At 40.6% G+C, this 17,325-nt stretch overlaps 2 protein-coding genes and 1 long non-coding RNA gene across 6 annotated transcripts in view; 2 read left to right on the plus strand and 1 right to left on the minus strand.

Annotated features, from left to right (window-relative positions):
• IL15 (interleukin 15) overlaps nt 1–17,325 on the plus strand; it is a 135,100-nt gene that overhangs the window by 15,291 nt on the left and 102,484 nt on the right. The gene's annotated exons all lie outside the window — the stretch shown is intronic.
• On the plus strand, nt 850–15,010 carry ZNF330 (zinc finger protein 330). 4 transcript variants are annotated; one of them, XM_062637254.1, is made up of 10 exons: nt 850–1,004; nt 4,962–5,091; nt 5,368–5,387; nt 5,499–5,569; nt 7,527–7,606; nt 8,788–8,914; nt 9,663–9,767; nt 12,329–12,375; nt 13,498–13,615; nt 14,276–15,010. In XM_062637254.1, the coding sequence occupies exons 2-10, from the start codon at nt 4,972–4,974 to the stop codon at nt 14,548–14,550; spliced, it is 963 nt and encodes a 320-aa protein (XP_062493238.1). In that variant the 5' UTR covers nt 850–1,004; nt 4,962–4,971; the 3' UTR covers nt 14,551–15,010. The 4 variants fall into 4 exon arrangements, with proteins under 4 accessions (XP_062493238.1, XP_062493240.1, XP_062493241.1 ...); XM_062637256.1 differs by lacking the exon at nt 850–1,004 and adding an exon at nt 1,062–1,191; XM_062637257.1 differs by lacking the exon at nt 850–1,004 and adding an exon at nt 1,063–1,228.
• Nucleotides 9,301–16,260, minus strand: LOC134173364 (uncharacterized). The gene is made up of 2 exons (XR_009968221.1): nt 16,115–16,260; nt 9,301–9,745 (listed from the first exon to the last, which is right to left on the minus strand). It is a non-coding gene; the product is annotated as an uncharacterized LOC134173364 (long non-coding RNA).

The raw sequence follows: 17,325 nt of genomic DNA on the forward strand, positions 1-17,325 counted from the left end.
GGTTGTTTTTTTTTTTTTAATGGCACAGGTATTATTTCCCTTTTCAAGCTACATTGTATTCTTACCATTAAGATTAAAAAAATACTTCATTTTGAAGCCACTAACGAAAGAGTTCATAGATAACTTTTCAGGTGCCAACTCTAATCAATTACAATCGCAACTAACTGTTGCAATTACTATGCCCTAAATTTGGTCTCTGTCAAGTAAAAGTTGAGGGGCGATCGCCATGAAATCAAACCAGATTTGAGGATGGAACAACCAGCAGTAACATCCATGCAAACAGCTTATAAAAACATTTTAGACCATTTCCCAACCACAGTAAAACCAAGAGAAGAGAAAGATCATGTTGGTTAGGAGACCCAAAATAACACTAAAAAAGGTGTGGGGTTTTGTTGTTGCTTGGTTTGTTTTGGTTTTGTTTTTTCCTCTTCAGGACACAAACATGCATGGGGAGATAACTGTTTGGGCTTTTTTTGTAATCCAAGAAGATTCAAGTGCACCAGGTGCTCAGCAGTACACAAAGCTGCGGGTGCTAACTACTCCTGCTTAGAGTGCTGGCTTCAGTTATCTATGTATTTACTTGATGTCTCCTCCCAAAACTCTGCTCACGCCTCTGCCTGCAATATGAAAATCGTGCCCTTGGCTCCCAGACATTCGATGCTCAACCAGCGGACACTGCCGTTCTGTGAGGAGAAGCGCCGGCTTGCTATTTTACCACTTGTTTCTCTCCCTAACCCCCCCCAGACACAGCCTCAGCTCCTTCTGCCTCTCCCCAGATCCCCTCAGCTCCCGGTGTGCCCCTCTACCCTCATCCCGACTGCCGGCCGGGCGTGCGGCGCCTCACACCGTGAGGCGAGGGCGGGAGAGGGACGGCCGCCTGAGAGACCCGGTCCCAGCGGCGCCCCTCGGAACCTTCCAGCGTTGCCGCGCCGGGCCGGGCCTGGCGGGCAGTGCACCGCAGCGCACCGAGCCGCTTCCGGCTTCCGCACAGCCGCTGCAGCCAGGTGGGCGCGGAGGGCAACGGTGCCTGTGGGACGGTGGGTCGGGAGGGGAGGGGAGCGGAGCGGAGGGACGGAGGGAGCGAGCGGGCTGGCGGCCCCGGCCCGCCGTGGCCTCCCCGCCTGAGCCAGCGAGGCGGTGGCTGGTTTCCTCAGAGATCAGTGCCGGGAAACACGGAGCGCGTCGAGCCAGGTTGGAAACGTGTTGGCGGCACGGTTTGGGGACGTAGGTAAAACACTAAAAATGAGGTGAAATACCGCAAGCTGACAAGGTGTGCTTTGCGAAAAGCTCGTCTGCTGTTGGCGTTTCACGGAACAGCCTTAAGTCGGGCGGTGAGAGCGCGTCGGCCTCTCACGCTGCGCAGCTGTTATCGGTGAGTTTCCAGAGGGGGAATCGGATTGGTCAGAGACGTGCCAGGGGAACACCGTGCACCTCGGACCCACAAGGCAGCTGCCCCCAGGCACTGCGGCTGCAGGCGCTGTTCACCCCTGCGTTACTCACATACGAGTAAGACACTGAAGTCCCGGTGCCTTGAACGTGAGCTCATTAAGAGAGGGAATCACGGACTGGAGTGACGTAACTACAGAATAGTGCTAATGCAGGATTTCTTTTTCTTAAACGTTGTAAGCTTGTATAGGGTGTTAAAACAGATCTTGTTGAATTCTGAATGGGATCAGGTGTGACCCAGCAAATTCACCCTGATTCTTCTTTTGATGTATATGCATTGAGTAGAAGCTATTTGATGGTCAAGTACAAGAAATCTTGAAATATGAAAACGTCTTTGGGTGTTAGTGTTTGAGTTGCATGACAAGAGAAACCAACAGTTCCCCCACATCCCCAGATGAATAGCTTGTTACAGCTGTTCATTATATTTGTGACAGCAGGGTGGTTAGCATATCACATAAGATAATATGACGCAAGGGAATGTCGTGCTCAGAACAGAGATCCAGAAAGCAGCTGGTGCAATCTGCTTTCCTGTCTGCTGCAAACTTGGTGTGTGTCTTTGATACTTCGTCAAGGACAAGTCTTCAAGAGGGGGGAAGAATGGCATACACATGGTACAACCTCTGCAGAATTTAGATGCCAGTCATTGTTTATGTATTTGACGTAGCACAACCATCAGTTTAAATACGTGAGCAGTCTTTGGAGCTGTGGTGGGAACCCTGCTGTCTTTGCCTGTATTTCCCTTGCCAAATAATAGAGCACGAGGAACAGCAAACAAAACTTTTACAGAATGAAACACAAAGTGCAGAGATCCCAGTCCTCCCAACACACATTTTAGGGCTTTCCCTTTTAACTACTGATTACATTATGCACAGCCTCGTGACACCTGTGATTTCTGTGTGTGCCACACCACCAGCCATTAAGCTGGGGAACCGCTCTTGTTCCTGCTGCTGCTCTGACCCAGTCACTGGAACATTTGCCCTAGAGCAGAAAACTTAAAATGGAGAAAACCTCCTTGTGCAGAAGTGTTTCCAGTTCAGGAGCTTGCACGCTGTGTAGGGCAGCAGGGTCATACCTTCTGGGGCTTGGACCTGCTGTGTCCTGGGCAGTCTCTTTCGTAACAGCATCATAAGTTGAAAAGGAGGTGCAAGCATGGCTGTAAGTCTCTGCCTTCACCAGAAATAACTGTTTAAGCAAAATCTTTCTGGCAGGTAGGTCTCGAGTAGCTCACCATAAGCATTTCCTTGATAACTTGTTTTTGGTCCTCCTGAGAGGCAATTTTCTGTCCCATGCACCCTGCAGGGGAGCTGGGCCACAGACAGATTCCACTGAGTCATTTCTGTCTGAGCATTTGGTAATGTGTTGTGGTGCCTAAATGCATTTTTAAGTCATCATTTAGCCTCAGATGACAGAAATGTTGCCAAAAAGAGGAAATAGAATATACTGCAGAGGCATTTTTAAATACTGATCAATGCTTTTACAAGAGCGATACTCTGATTTGAAAGGACTTTGCAGGTAAACGAAGTTTTTACTGTCATAATTTCTGCCATCATAACACTATTATGTTCTAGTCAGAAAATGAAAAGATGGTAATTTCCCTAAAAACTTAGAACTCAGGGAAAAGATCAGAAACATCTTAAATGGAAGCTCAGAGGGAATGATAGAATACTGATCTGTAGGATAGTTATTTATTGGCTGGTGTTCAAAAGCCTGGATTGATTTGATAGCTTTGTTCAAAGGACTCAACTTTGCAGTTTTATTATTTAGCTTAATGCAAACTTTCTAAAAACTACTATCTTAAAGCTTTTATTTCTCATAATCTGTGTCCTCGGTAGTCATTGAGACGGTGTTTTTTATGAAAACAGTGTGTCATTTTGCTGTTTTCAGTTATGAGGCAATGAGAAGAAGTCAAGGTATAAATACTAACCATTAGATTCTGTTGTTAACTTGGCATTCAAGCAGTTTGAAAATTAGTGTGCAGCCTCATATTGGACTCCCAGCATCAGAAATGTCATGCTCTAGAATAATGACAGTTGCCAGCAGGCATCTCAGCAATACGATTCTGACTACAAAATATGACACTAATACAATTTAAACACAGTGCAGAATGCTACAGGGTGAGAAAACTGATTTATGTGTTCTATAAAAACCAAATTTTAGTATTTGGCCAGGACAATATATTTCTTTATGTGGAAAAGTTAGGATTGTTTGGTTTATTTTGTAAGACCTTTTGAACAAAGATACTAATTTTTCTTCCAAATTTAAACTGCTACTGCAGTTCACTGCCTGTTGATGCGACAGTTCTCTTTACAGCTGTCAGCATGCATTTCTACATGTCTGCTTGGAGTTAGGGATGAGGCTGGCGAGAGTAGGTACCTCCCATTTCCTCAGCCCAGTGGCCCCAGTAGCCACACATTGACCTACTGGAATCAGCAGAACCTTGCTCTGGTCAGAGCTGTCCCATCATGCGGTTTGGGTTTTTTGATTTTGTTTTTAACCTGTATATGGTTTAGAATGTAACACCAACAGTTACATCAGCAGAAATAAGGGGATAATAAAGACGGATCATAAGGGAGGGTGTCTATCTTGGGTGCCTGTGTTAACAAGAGAAACTCTAACATCAGACCACACCTTTAATCACCCAGTTGGCCATTTCATGAAGTCAGTATAACACTTGCCTAATTTATTATAAGCACAGAGTAATATAGCATATGTGAGTACTGCACAGTTCACTATGGAGATGACAGGAGAGCAGTGATCTGATTGATTCCCTGATGGTCTCACCACTGTATTACACTGGTTACCTCCTAGGATGTTAAAACTAGACGGATGGATGCACTGAACTACATGGATTTAAATTAGCATAAACCCTTCTTGGGAAACAGTGGTGCCTTCAAAGCAATACATCAATGCACACTCATCTCCATTATTGCTAATGTGCAAGAATGATAAATAAGCAGTACAGACATCACTTTGCCTTAACTCTTAAATCCATGTAATGACATTTTGTTTTCTAAGCCTTCATGAAGTGTGATATTTGCATTTTTGCAGTACACCATGATTCGCTCACCTGAAGAATCCTTTTCAACTGATTGAAGTAGTTAGTGAGCATCAGAAGAGAGCGAAGTGAAAGAGGAAATGAACTGAATATTGTCCTTAACAAATAGACAAGGCAAAACAAAACCAGAGGCCCATCACAAACCAGCAAAACATAGCAGTTAGGCTTTGTTTTTTTAAAGGTAAAACACTTCAAAGATAGTTAAGGCAAAGTTTTAAGACAGCAAAGTCTTTTATAGATCACAAGATTCTTCATGGTTCATCACATGACTCTTGCTAAGGGACTGGCCCCCTATTCTACAGTTGAAAAGAAACCTTTAAAAAAGGAAATGGAGATGAAGCACAGTTAACATGGGAACTCCAAGATCCAGTTTTAGTGCTGGATTTGTCTTGTGTATCCATGTAGTTCCATACATAGTTTTGTGTGCATTCATTACAAACCTATTTTTTTCCCCCTACAGGTCGTGAAAAATGCCTAAGAAGAAGACTGGTGCTCGTAAGAAAGCTGAGAACCGCCGTGAACGTGAAAAGCAGATAAGGGCTTCAAGAGCCAACATAGATTTAGCCAAACATCCTTGTAATGCTTCGATGGTAAAATAACCAAACGTATTTTATATTACAATACTTGATTTTAAATTATGTAAACTCAGTCATAAATATTAGTTGTATTTAGTGCCACTAGAATGTCATTCCTCCAACCATCCATCCTTTATAATTAAGGTTACATTTGCATCAGAGGTATAATACTTGACTAAAAAGTTTGGTTTCTGATCAGAACTTTAATTCAGAGTCACTGCAGGGTCTCTGAATCTAGGTCTTATTTTATGTAGAATAAAAATAATTACCAGTGTCATTTCTTTTCTTTAGGAATGTGATAAGTGCCAAAGGTAAGTATTTTTTCCTTTCTAAACCTAGCAATTGAATTGGTTTCAAATATTTTACATGTCTTTCTAATGCTTGCTTACGTTGCTTTTTCTTTTCCCCCTCTGTATGCCTAGACGACAGAAGAATAGAGCTTTTTGCTACTTCTGCAACTCAGTTCAAAAACTACCCATTTGTGCACAATGTGGTAAGTAGAAATAATGAAGGAGAACATGCTATCCTCAGAACCGTTTGTGGTGTTAAACTCTCTGCACTTAGAGTATGTTTGTCTTAAAGTACCTTTGTGATTTGTGGAGCAGGTTCTTTTAAATCTGCTGTGGATCTCCTCCTTGAGATCTTGATTGATCATGTGCTAATGTGTATGCCCCTTTGGCCCCAAGAAGTGTGCAAGTCTGCAGTATTTGATTTTGGAAGAATTTTTCTTGCTGCCTTTTAGGATTGAGAACAACCTGGTCATGTTATTTATATGCTAGAGGGCTGATGCTTTGAAGTCAGAAGAGAAGGACTCCTAATGACAGAACTCTGCTCCAAATCAGCATAAAATACCCTTCCGTTTCTTTTTAAACAGCTGCTTGCTTCCAGGGGACGTTGATAATCATTTCATACTTTGAGGTGAATTTTGCTGTTATACCATCTTAACACGTCCTTGCAGATTTTCAGTTAAGCAGTTTGGCTCTTTTTGTAGTTTGACTGTCAGTGCTGCTGACATCTGCAGCTTCCAGTGCCTTTGTTGGGACCTGCAGTTTCTGAGCATTTCTAGAAGCCAGGCTGTTAGTGTGCAATGGCAGTGTGTCATCCTTCGTAAGTCTTCCTTCTGTCATCATGCAGTGGAGCAGTAAAAAGGTGCTGTCTGTCTTGCAGTATATTATACATCTGAAGTTGACTCCTGTCTGTTGAATTTATCTTAATCTGCACTATGTTTCTGGAGGAAAAGCATCCCTAATAACAACCACAGAATTCTATTAAGTCCCAGGGTTTTCCAAAACAAAGACCATTATTAGAGCTGTTTGGTGCTTAATCAAGTGTTGGAGACAGCTCCTATAAACCAGTTCTCTAAGAAACTTTCTTAGAGGAATTCCTGAGGGATGGGCGCAACGTAGCTGTGCTGCAGTGCTCCAGATCCAGTCATACCCCCACCACCTCCAATCCCCAGCTCAGCCCACCACTCCAAGTGCCATTTGGTGTCTGAGGTGTGATTTAATACAAAGCTCATTAGATGCTGCATACTGGAATTTAATGATGTTTTCAGAGTACAGTTTGGCTTTGTCAGCTCCTCAGTGGGGTTGCAGGGAGCACCCCTTTGGTGGTTTCTCTAAGCAGGCAATAGCAGATTCACCAAAGGGAACTGCGGCAGGGCAGCTTAAACCAGCGATAAAGCTCCACTGCAGTAGCCTGGGCTAAGTACAAGATTTTTTTGCTTGTTTAAGTGCATGCAGGGCGTGTGTCTTTTTGTCAGAGGTATTTATGTCAGAGGCAAGGAGTAAGGGAAAGTTGTCACTGTAACTACTTGCTTGTGCCAGAATGACTTAAATACAGACGGGTTTTTTCTCCCACTAATACCTGCATTTAAGAGGAGTTATTTTGTCTAGGAATTAATTGCTAATACAGTTTTGGAAGAGAGAAAAAAATAAACCCATCCACCACCACCAAAACCCTAAGTATCCCAGTACATGTAAGAAATTAAATCATCATGTGCATATGTTTTTTTTTGCAGAGGGCCTCAACCTTGCACAGAGCACATACTGCTTTTTATGGTGAGGCAGAACGAGCAGCTTCAAATGCAACTTTTAAAGATGTCATTGCTTGGCTTTCATCTTAATTTTGTTCTTTGGTTTGACAGCATTTCAAATATTTTGACATTTGAAATTCTTGCCAGTGACTCAAAACAGAGAGCAATACAACACATTGCCTTATTATCTCAGTACTGAGGAAAGAGATTTGGGCTGAAAACAGACAATAATTAATTTGATCTAAGGCAGATGTGAGGGTGGACTGCAGGTTGCAGACATTTGTTTGCATCATTTTTACCTAGATTTACAATCAAGCACAGGTGTTTGGTTGAAGTACTGCTCTTGTATGAACATTCATTCTAATTTTAAATCTTTTATATAGTTTTCTTCTGGTTCCTTGTCTTTTCTAAACAGGAAAAACCAAATGCATGATGAAGTCTTCAGACTGTGTTATAAAACATGCTGGTGTGTACAGTACTGGACTAGCAATGGTGGTACGTATACAGAATTATAGCTTTTTATTGCTGCATGAGGTTATGCTATGCAAATCTTTCTGAAAAAGAAAAAGGATAAACCAGATTATGGAATGACAGCATGCACCATGCCAACTTTTTTTTTAACATTTTAACATCAGAAACTTATTTTCCCTTCTACTGAAACCCCAAATCTTGCGTTTTTAGGTACAACTGCAAACTCCCAATGTGTCCTGGATGCTAACAGATCTGTGTTGGTGGCAGGCCCTATGCAGAGACTGTGATTATCAGAGAGAGAAATCTGTTCTATGGCATTGGGAAGGAATTTTAATTAAAAAAAAAAATCATTTTTGCTCCTAGTGATAGTTTTTGGCCTTTGAATTTTTCTTCTTTGAAGGACAAGTTACTATTGCATTCTGGAAAGCAAGTTTTGAGACACATCATAGCCTCTGGATTAAATGCTGTATGGGCTAAACCTCAGTCCTGTTTCTGCGTCCAGTTTGCAGTCAGCTTTTCTCATCAGCACAGCCAGCCTTCCCAGTCTAAATTTCCTAAACTCACGGGTTCAGTGGTACAATATTTTCATCAATAATTAATTTGGATTCACCACTGGTTTAGTTTTGTGTGCATGTAATGCACGTAATAGTTTATTACATAAGGGCTGAGGTGGCTTCCTAAAATGCTACAGTTAAGGGACAGTCAGTGCGTAGATCTTGTACTTAAAAGAGTAACTTATTTCTAGGGAGTTATTTGATCTTTGCTCGCTGCAGAGCTTGTGTTCCAATATAGCATAGTTTAAAATCCAAAAAAGTGATTTCAGCTTTAAGAATCTAGTGACATTTTCCAGGACATGTTTTCAAATTGCATTTTTGCCAGAACATTGTTATCATTTACAGATCTTAGGTTTCAGCTGGGGGACACAATTTTCATGCATGAGAGTTAAGATGGAAAATGTGAAAAAGAGAAAAGGAGAAAACCAAGTTATTTTACATCATATTTAACCCTGCAGAAGTGAATATCAAACAAACAAGATGAACTGTGGAGCGTCTCAATAGGAATATAGATGTGGTTCATAATGTCTCACTCAACTGGAATGAACCCACTGAGAGAAGTGGTACTTGGATATGTTTAGAATTATGGAATAAAGAGTCTCCCTCTAGGTATTGCATAAGTCCCAAGATGACATCTTTCTGTAATTACAGGGTGCAATCTGTGATTTCTGTGAAGCTTGGGTGTGTCATGGGAGGAAGTGTCTGAGCACACATGCGTGTACCTGCCCTCTCGCAGATGCAGAATGTATTGAGTGTGAAAGAAGCGTCTGGGACCATGGTAGGTTGCTCACACTTCGGAAAATCTAAATGGTACTTTTCTCCTCCCATTGCTTAAGTTATTGTACCTATATTCATAGCATAGCTTTTTTAATCTTCACTGATTAGTTCTTGCAGCATGTTTGTTCAAAGCAAAGCATTCTTCCCATTTTAAAAATAGACCTTACGAGTGGGGAATGTACATGATCTGCTCAGGAACATACAGTATTCAGTTCAGGGGTGGTTATGTAATCTGAACTATTAACTGTCCTATCAGCAGAGTGCTTCACATAATTAAACATTGCATCAAATTGTCAACACACTATTTTCTGCTATTTCCATCCCCTCCATTCTTCTGTGCTAGTATAAGTATTTGGATTCCCAGTTGCTTAGAAAACCATACTCATCTCAATTTGTAGAATACATTGAAGGGTTTATTCCAAGTGTGCACCAAAAGTGAGGGAGGAGGAGGGAAGGAAACTGAATAAAAGAGAATGATCTGATTAAAAAAAAAATACTTAATGCCATAGTCAAATTAAAATGAAGAAAAGTACAATTAATACTTGCTCTGTATTTATGCTTTCTCCTGTTGTAGGATACATGGTATTTTTCAGTATAATAATGGATGGCAGTGTCTAATATAGGACTTTTGTTAAAGCATTTGTAACAGAAGAGAGAACTTCAGTCAGAACCACAGCCTAACTTGTTTGCAGAACAGAACTTGATGCGTGTGCCCATTGCTGATTATTTTGCTTTGATAAATCTTTTAGGAGGCAGAATATTTGCCTGCTCTTTTTGCCACGATTTTCTCTGTGAAGATGATCAGTTTGAACATCAAGCCAGCTGCCAAGTTCTGGAAGCAGAGACATTTAAATGTAAGTTATTAATTCATAATCCCTTTCACCACAGCTAAGAAGACTCTCCAATTGCTTCTTCTTCTGTGCTCAAGAATACTCTCCATCACCTTTTCAAACAGCTGTAACCACCACTGGAGGAAGGGGCCTGTTTCCTCTCTGCTTGCTTTTGATATCCATTATCTAGACTAGAGCTTTTGTTTCTGGCCTTCATCCATGTTGACTCCATGAGGCAGTTTTTTCCCTGCCTGGCCCTTACAGGCTTTTCCTGGGAAGTTGCCGTTGCAGGATCCAGCAGTGTCTAAAGTTTCAGTGTTGGCAGGGGCCAGGACTGCAGAAAAATGGTGGAACTGCTGAAGCTGTTTTTTTACTCCACAAAGCTCTTCAGACAAGGAGCTCTCTTCTACTTCTCTGTCAATATGATGAGCTATTTCTAGATACCTGTTCCTCATGGAAAACAGCTGCCCTAAATAACACTACCTGTGTTAGTCTGGCTAAAATTTCCCCAATGGCTGTGAATGGCCTGAATATTGGTGAAGGGTTTTAGCATCTGTTGATTTGGCAAAAGCAGAGAGTCCTGAGCAAGGCTGTGACTCAGGAAGTAGTCATCATCAGTCAGAGAGACAGCCTGAGCATGTAAGGAATGAAAAAAAACAGTGTTCATCCAGAGGATGAGCTCAGTATTAGTTTCTTCACTGACCAGTAGATGGTGGACATGTGTGTCAGTGATTTATCGAATGTTGAGATGTGTCCACTTTTATTGATAGGTATAAAGTCTTCAGGTATTTGAAGACTTTTTATCCTCTTGAACTTCAGTTAATTTTGTGACCAAAACTGAAACTCATATTTGTGAGAGGATGGCTCATTCTAGTCCTCTACTTGTCTTTGGCTGAAAGAGGGAAACATTAAGGGAAGCTAAAAAACAAAAGCCAAAACAAACACAAACCAAGACTATGCCTATTTGAAATAATTAATCTTTTCTAGAAGTATTTCATTTCTATCCACCATTTACTACTGTTTGGTTTGTCCCATAAGACAAGCAGTAGTCCTTTCCAAAACTTGTATTTTGACTGTTACAACGTTTTCAATCCTTATCACAGAAATTCAAAGTGCTCTTTGTCATCTATGAGACTCTTTTCTTCAGAACTGCCTAATCTCTTGTCCTAATTGATTTCTCCCAATTCAGAATAGTTGTCAATTTCAGTGTTATAGTCTGTATGTTTTGAAATTTCACATCTCCTTTTCATCTCCCATCCTTTTTTTTCACCAGCTGGCTATTTTCTAAGCCTTGATTAGCTTCCCTCCATGTATTCTGCCAAAATACCTTCCTGCACAGCAATATTGAAGCAGCATCAGCTATTTCACATGAATACTTGTTCAGTGATTGCTGGAAGCTTTTAATTCACAGATGTGTGTCACACCCTTAGTGGAGAAATTGCTTTTTTGAGGTTGTTCAACGTTTTGTGGCACAGTGCAGTTTTGGTAGAGAGGCAGGAATTTTGTCAGTGTGTGGTAACAAGGTTGTAAAACCTGAACTTTTACAGAATACATGAACTTTAAATGCAGTCATGTGTTTGTAGTCTAAATCCCATTCTAACAGTGACAAAGGTACTCTTACTTTGTATCACTACCCAAGAATTTTTGTAAATGCAGATACTCCAGGAATGATGAATATATATGCATTAGCAATTCCCATTCCATCTTTAAATACATAAGAGTACTAAATCCTGAGGCTGTCCTGCTCATGTGAAAAGCTTATTATATTTATTACTTAAGATTAAAAAAACTTTGCTGCCTCAGGGGTAAGGCAAAGAGGAAGGGAACAAGTACTTGCACAGTGACTGATAAAATATGTATCACCGCCTTTCGAGTAGTAACTACAGTTCACCCAGCTTGCAGTTGCTGCCAGTTGCTGGGTAGTTGCCTTTACTCCCTCTAGTGGACTAAAGGAACAGATTTGAAGCTTCAAGACAAGCAAGATTTTGAGCACCAATCCTGATTTTCGTAGCTCATGTGCCAGCTACAATTCTTTTCAGAACAGATAAATTTTCATCTGAAGTTGTGTACAATAAAATATATTTCCAGAGGACATGACAAAATACAGAACACAAGTGTTTGAACTTTGGAGGTTTGCAAGCTTGAAGTATTATCACATCCCCTTTAAATGAGATAAAGGTGGTAAAGGCTGTCATGGTGTGTTTAAAGTGACTGTAAAATGCTAGTGCTCCTTCTTTTGACATTGTGAGAGAAGGAAACACAAGATGACCACTTAATACCAGACTGGTTCTAAAACTTCTGTTTGCAAAAGTTTAGAAACTCAAGTAATAGTTAAACTTTTTGCCCCTCTTGAACTTCTATTTTTTGTGTCAAATGACATTATTGCAATGAGGCTTAGACTTGAAAAACTCTTAATAGAATGGTACTGTATGCTAAAATAACTGATGCATGTTGCCAAAGGGCAGTTGTGTTATGAAATTAAAAATAAATGCCTCAGCTGTGTTATTACAGACTTTTGCAAGGTTTTAAAAGCATCACAGATCTGTTTTTAGTACTGAATTTTACATATTGATTTTCTCCAACAGGTGTTTCCTGTAACAGACTTGGGCAGCATTCATGTCTGCGTTGTAAGGTAAAGACAGTTGCAAGTAGCTATGACTTTAGACTTACTTTTCTTAGCCTCCAAGGCCTTCTCACATCTTCCCCTACATTCTTAAAAAATATTTATACTTTTGTATTAATATCTGAAGCCTAGAGACAGGCTTATGGGGATCAAAAGGGCTTTTTTTAAGTCTGTGCTTGCCTGTTAACCACAAGCCAGTGTTGTGCATCCTTATGCCAAGAGAGGCGATTTTCACTTTGTCAAGCCCTCTGTTTAAACTAGAGCTGTACCATATTTGACCCTTAAAAAAAAAAAAACAACAAACCAACCAACCAAAACAAATCCTTGGTCCCAAACGGAATCCAGGGGGTTGGAATTCGTTTTGATCCAGTGTAGGTCTAAGACAAGTGAAAAAGTTTGGGTTTTTTTAAACAGTCAAGTGATGATCTGGCCAGCAACACCACAGCCTGTATCCAGTAGAAACGATCTCCACAGCTAATCTGGTTTTACACATCCAGACATTAATTTGCTGATGCCAGGCTTTTGGTTTTCACACTCAGAAGTAATTCTGTATAAAATTTCCACCTGCTTCATCATCAGCATTGCCCAGATTTCTCCAGGTGCTGGTTCATTGCCTACTTTTACTCTTCTTACTCTCCATATGTTTTCCCTGCAGCCTCCCATGGCATTGATTTAATCTTCCAAAGTGCTCCTTTCTCCAGGTATCTTCACTAGCACTCTGGAGCTCAACATACGAAATTTCTATCTCTAACTTTTGCCTTCAGGTCACTGCATAGTTATATTCTGGCGTACATCTCTGACTGTATCTTATTTAAACTTGTCAGTGTAAACCAAAGTTTGCCAGGCTCCTTGTGAGCAGCGCTATAATATGGTCCTTGGATGTCCTACTTCTCTACTTGTTTATCAACACTTTTATCCAGCCTCTTCCCGAGGAAGCCATGGAACTATGTTCATTATCGAGATGGTTGCTCTGTGCACAGATCCCAGTTCCACTGCAGATAGAGCTCATTAAATTTTAATACCAACCAGAAAACCCTGCTGCTGTTAGACACTTTTTTGCTTGCTTCTTGCTGAACAATATGGTTCTATGATTAAAACATTTAGCTTTCTCACTCTTCTTTCACCCTACAGGCTTGCTTTTGTGACGATCATGTGCGAAGTAAGGTTTTCAAGCAGGAAAAAGGAAAAGAGCCTCCCTGTCCTAAATGTGGCCATGAAACTCAGCAGACCAAGGATCTGAGCATGTCAAGTAAGCGTGTGTCTCCAGTTAATAAGCAATACAAGCACTATTGGTGACTAATTTTCTGCATAAGAACAATGAGTAAAGTCCAGTTACTTTCAGTTGTTTTCCAAAGCTTTGCTACGTTTGTCTTAAGAAAACTTTGCGTTTCTTAGTTTAGAACTGAGAAGTCACTTGTTCTTAATCATTGATCCTAATAGTGAAAGCTTTTGGTTAGTTTGAGATTTTAGTTGTGGAAAAATTGCAGAAAATAACTGCTTAAGCCTTTACTTCATCTAGAAGAAGCTAGCTAATGAATTTCAAAGTGTGATTTGATGATCTGTGTACAACCTACCTCAACGACTCTTGAATCAATCAGGATACCTATTATGTCTGCAGAGCACATCCAATTACAGGTTTTCTTGGCTAGAGTACCAAAGCTTTATCGTAAAAGCAAGTCATGCTCTGGGGACAATTAGTGTTCATACAAAGTTGGCTTCAGGGAGACATACTGTGTGTAGCAGAAAGGTTCTGTCAGAGTGAGGATTAAACCTGATAACGTCAGATTTAGAAAAAGGCTGTCAAACATTGTGTGCTCTTTGCCGAGTAGTGGAAAAGGATGGAATGTCAGATGCTCAGCTCAAACTGCTGTTGAGGGGTGGGAACATGATGATTTTTCTCTGCCTGCAGCGCGTTCTTTGAAGTTCGGCCGACAGACTGGAGGTGAAGATGCAGATGGAGCTTCTGGATATGATGCCTACTGGAAGAACCTCTCCTCCAGCAAGCCTGGAGATGCAGGTGACCGTGAGGATGAATATGATGAATATGAAGCAGAAGATGATGATGAAGATGATGATGGAGGAGGGAAGGATTCTGATGCTGAAACCACAGACGTATTCAGCAATTTGAATTTAGGAAGGACCTATGCAAGCGGGTATGCACATTATGAGGAACCAGAAGATTAAGTTTAGTACGCTGGCTAGCTAAAAACACTCGGAAAGGATCCAAGCAGTGCTTCACTTGAGCTCTGTACGTGCCAGTAGGATAGCTCTATCAGGTACTTGCATATTCAAGTTATAGAGCAAAGAACATGGAACTTCTGCAGTAACTCCAAGTGAGATTTTTTTTTTTTTAATATATAAACCAATATTGGGTTTGGGGTTGGGGGAGAAAACAGGAATATTTTTATTCCCCTGAGCAATGGAAGTGGTTTTGTTCTTGAGTTATTGAGTATAATGGTTCAGTGCCATTTTCTCCTATCAATACAGGAACATGAGAAAGTTCTACTACTTGCTTCCGTTTGCTCATCAGAAATTAAGTTATTTTTTACAATTATTTTGTTAACTAATTTCATAACATTAATGTAGTGGTAGGTTGGTGACTGCATTATTTTTGGTCTGCACAATAAAAATCAACTGCATTCTTGAGTGAATCGTCATAAATATTGATCTCCCTTGAATAGTAGAAAGCAGGTTGTATACAAACGTAAATCAACATTAAAATAACTTCCTTGTTTGTGTAGGCAAGGCAATCGATGTGGCTCTCTATGTACTTGAACATTACTTTTCCAGCATTTTTAGTATTAGATATTAATCAGTGGGGCTATATGCCATCATTACAAGTGCACTCCAGAGAATCCAAAATTTTGTTGTAATAAAAATGTTGGTGTATCCTCTGTGCCACTAAAATCTGTAAGACAATTTCTCATTAGATCAAAAAGAGGCCAGTTTCTTCTGTGCCTAGCTTTCAACTCTTTTCCTTGCACATGGTAGAAAAAAATGATAGGGAACAACCCCAATGAACTGATAAGGTGAAAAAGCACAGGGACATTCAAAGTATCAGGTTCAAATACTGTTCTGTGTGAATGCGCTGGTCCAAGGCAAGTGATCAGCACATCTGAGCTGAGGAAGTGATGCTTGCAGAAGTGTTTGCAGTGATTATAATTTGAAAGTCAACATGTTAATTACCAATCTACACATCTAAGTGCTTGTATTTAGTTTCCTCCTAAAGGGGAATGTTGAGAGAATAGCAACTCTAAGAACAGACAGATCAAGTTTCCAGGGCAGCCAGGTAAAGTTACTCCAGCTTTCTAAATAACATGCAAGAGAGCTATTTCTTGTTATCTGTCAAATATCTGAAGTGATTATTGAATGACCTGCTTTTTGTGGTGCTTTCTCTCACACTACCAAGAATAATTTTTAATGATGTTAGGGTTGCCAGATGAGCATTTTCTAACAAAACATGCTTGAGGTAGCTGGCCTTAATACATCCCTCCTAAATGCCTCTCCTACCAAAGGCGTAAAAGACACAAGCTGGAATTCATCCAAGACAAAAACCACACAAAGAACACAACCTGATTATGGCAGCTGAGGGGAGAAACTGGAAAGAGGGATTTGACCCAATCAGTTTATGTCAAGTGCTTGCCTTCAGAACTGGAGAGGAAACCACATTGTTTGAAGCCAAATCCCTTTCAAAAATCAAAACCAGTTATATGCACTAGTGAAGACTTACCCAGCTTAAATTACATACCTGATAGATGTCTTGATTAGCCTTTTGCATGACAAAACTGAAAATGAGCGAGGTAGAATGCCTGCCAGTTCAACAGTGATTACTTGTTTGTGAAATTGGCACCTGTGATAGAATTTCTGCTCAACTTCATGGAGGCCAAAAGCTTCCACAGTTTGAGTCCATCTGTGGCTGGTCAGTTCCAGCAACGATGCCAGTTTTTTATCTTGACTGATGTTTCAAGTACAATACAATCGTAAATCAGTACAAAGTCTTACAGAGGACTGAGGAATATGTGTGTTTTGGCATATATGTAAAATTACAGCTGTTGGTATGTCATTCATTAATGTTATTACTTAACCACACAAAATTCCCCTTTAAGGTTCTTGGCTCTTCAATCAGGTTTTTCCCCATATGAAATCTGTTGCTTTTGCTGGCTGTGCCAAAGGCTGCTGACATAACAGAATTAATCATCATAATCAGCGTAAAGAACTATTCATTTTATCATTGAAATGTCCTTGCATGGGTCCTTGCAAGATCAATCCTCCAGAACTAATGCATGTTCCTGCAATACTGTCATAAGAGAAGGCCACTGCCCTACCTGCAACAGATGCTCAGGATACTTTATGTAATTTAGCAAGGTCGCCACTCCAAGGACAGAGGCATTTATTTGCTTTTTCTTTGTACTGAAAATGCCTGTTCTGTGAACCTGGCTGGAAATAGGGCCCAGGTATGAGACCTGTGGCAGCTGGCCTTCGAGGGGTCAAAACAAGCAAGTTTAAGCTGCTTTACAGTAATCTGGTGGATTCAAGCTAAAACAGACAAACATAACCACATTTTCTGTTAATGGAGTTGGTCAACTTGTGAGAGGACAAGTGGGATACAATGCTACAGGTTGTACGTTCTTGTCCTTTTCTGCTTATTTTGTAAAGTTAAAAGCTTGTGGTCTGTCAGAGGTTGGTCCTCAGAATTTGCTTTCACACTACATCGTTTTGGTTGTCTTGGGTTAAATTGCAGGAAGAGGATGAAACAGAATGAACATGTATCCCAGTTCTATTGAAAAAACAGGTCTGGGGCAAAACTTACAATCTTGTCAGCTTCATTTTTCTTCATTGCTATTAGTCCACTTTCAGGTGTCTTGGGGGATGTTAGCAGGGTGCTGACAGGGCAGTATACCATCTCTACACTTAATATAAACTAGTGCTCCGTTCACTTATGCTTTTGAATTCAGCTGC

Source organism: Pezoporus occidentalis, unplaced genomic scaffold, assembly GCF_034315485.1.
Source record: "Pezoporus occidentalis ecotype Australia unplaced genomic scaffold, CSIRO_AGI_Poc_V1 ctg51, whole genome shotgun sequence".
Classification (NCBI taxonomy): domain Eukaryota; kingdom Metazoa; phylum Chordata; class Aves; order Psittaciformes; family Psittacidae; genus Pezoporus; species Pezoporus occidentalis.

Excerpts from the sequence above, each read along its gene's own strand:
- ZNF330 (XM_062637254.1), top strand. The coding sequence starts at position 4,972 with ATGCCTAAGAAGAAGACTGGTGCTCGTAAGAAAGCTGAGAACCGCCGT. Across the intron at positions 7,607-8,787 it reads GTACTGGACTAGCAATGGTG|GGTGCAATCTGTGATTTCTG; the intron begins GTACGTATACAG and ends CTGTAATTACAG. Across the intron at positions 13,616-14,275 it reads CAAGGATCTGAGCATGTCAA|CGCGTTCTTTGAAGTTCGGC; the intron begins GTAAGCGTGTGT and ends CTCTGCCTGCAG.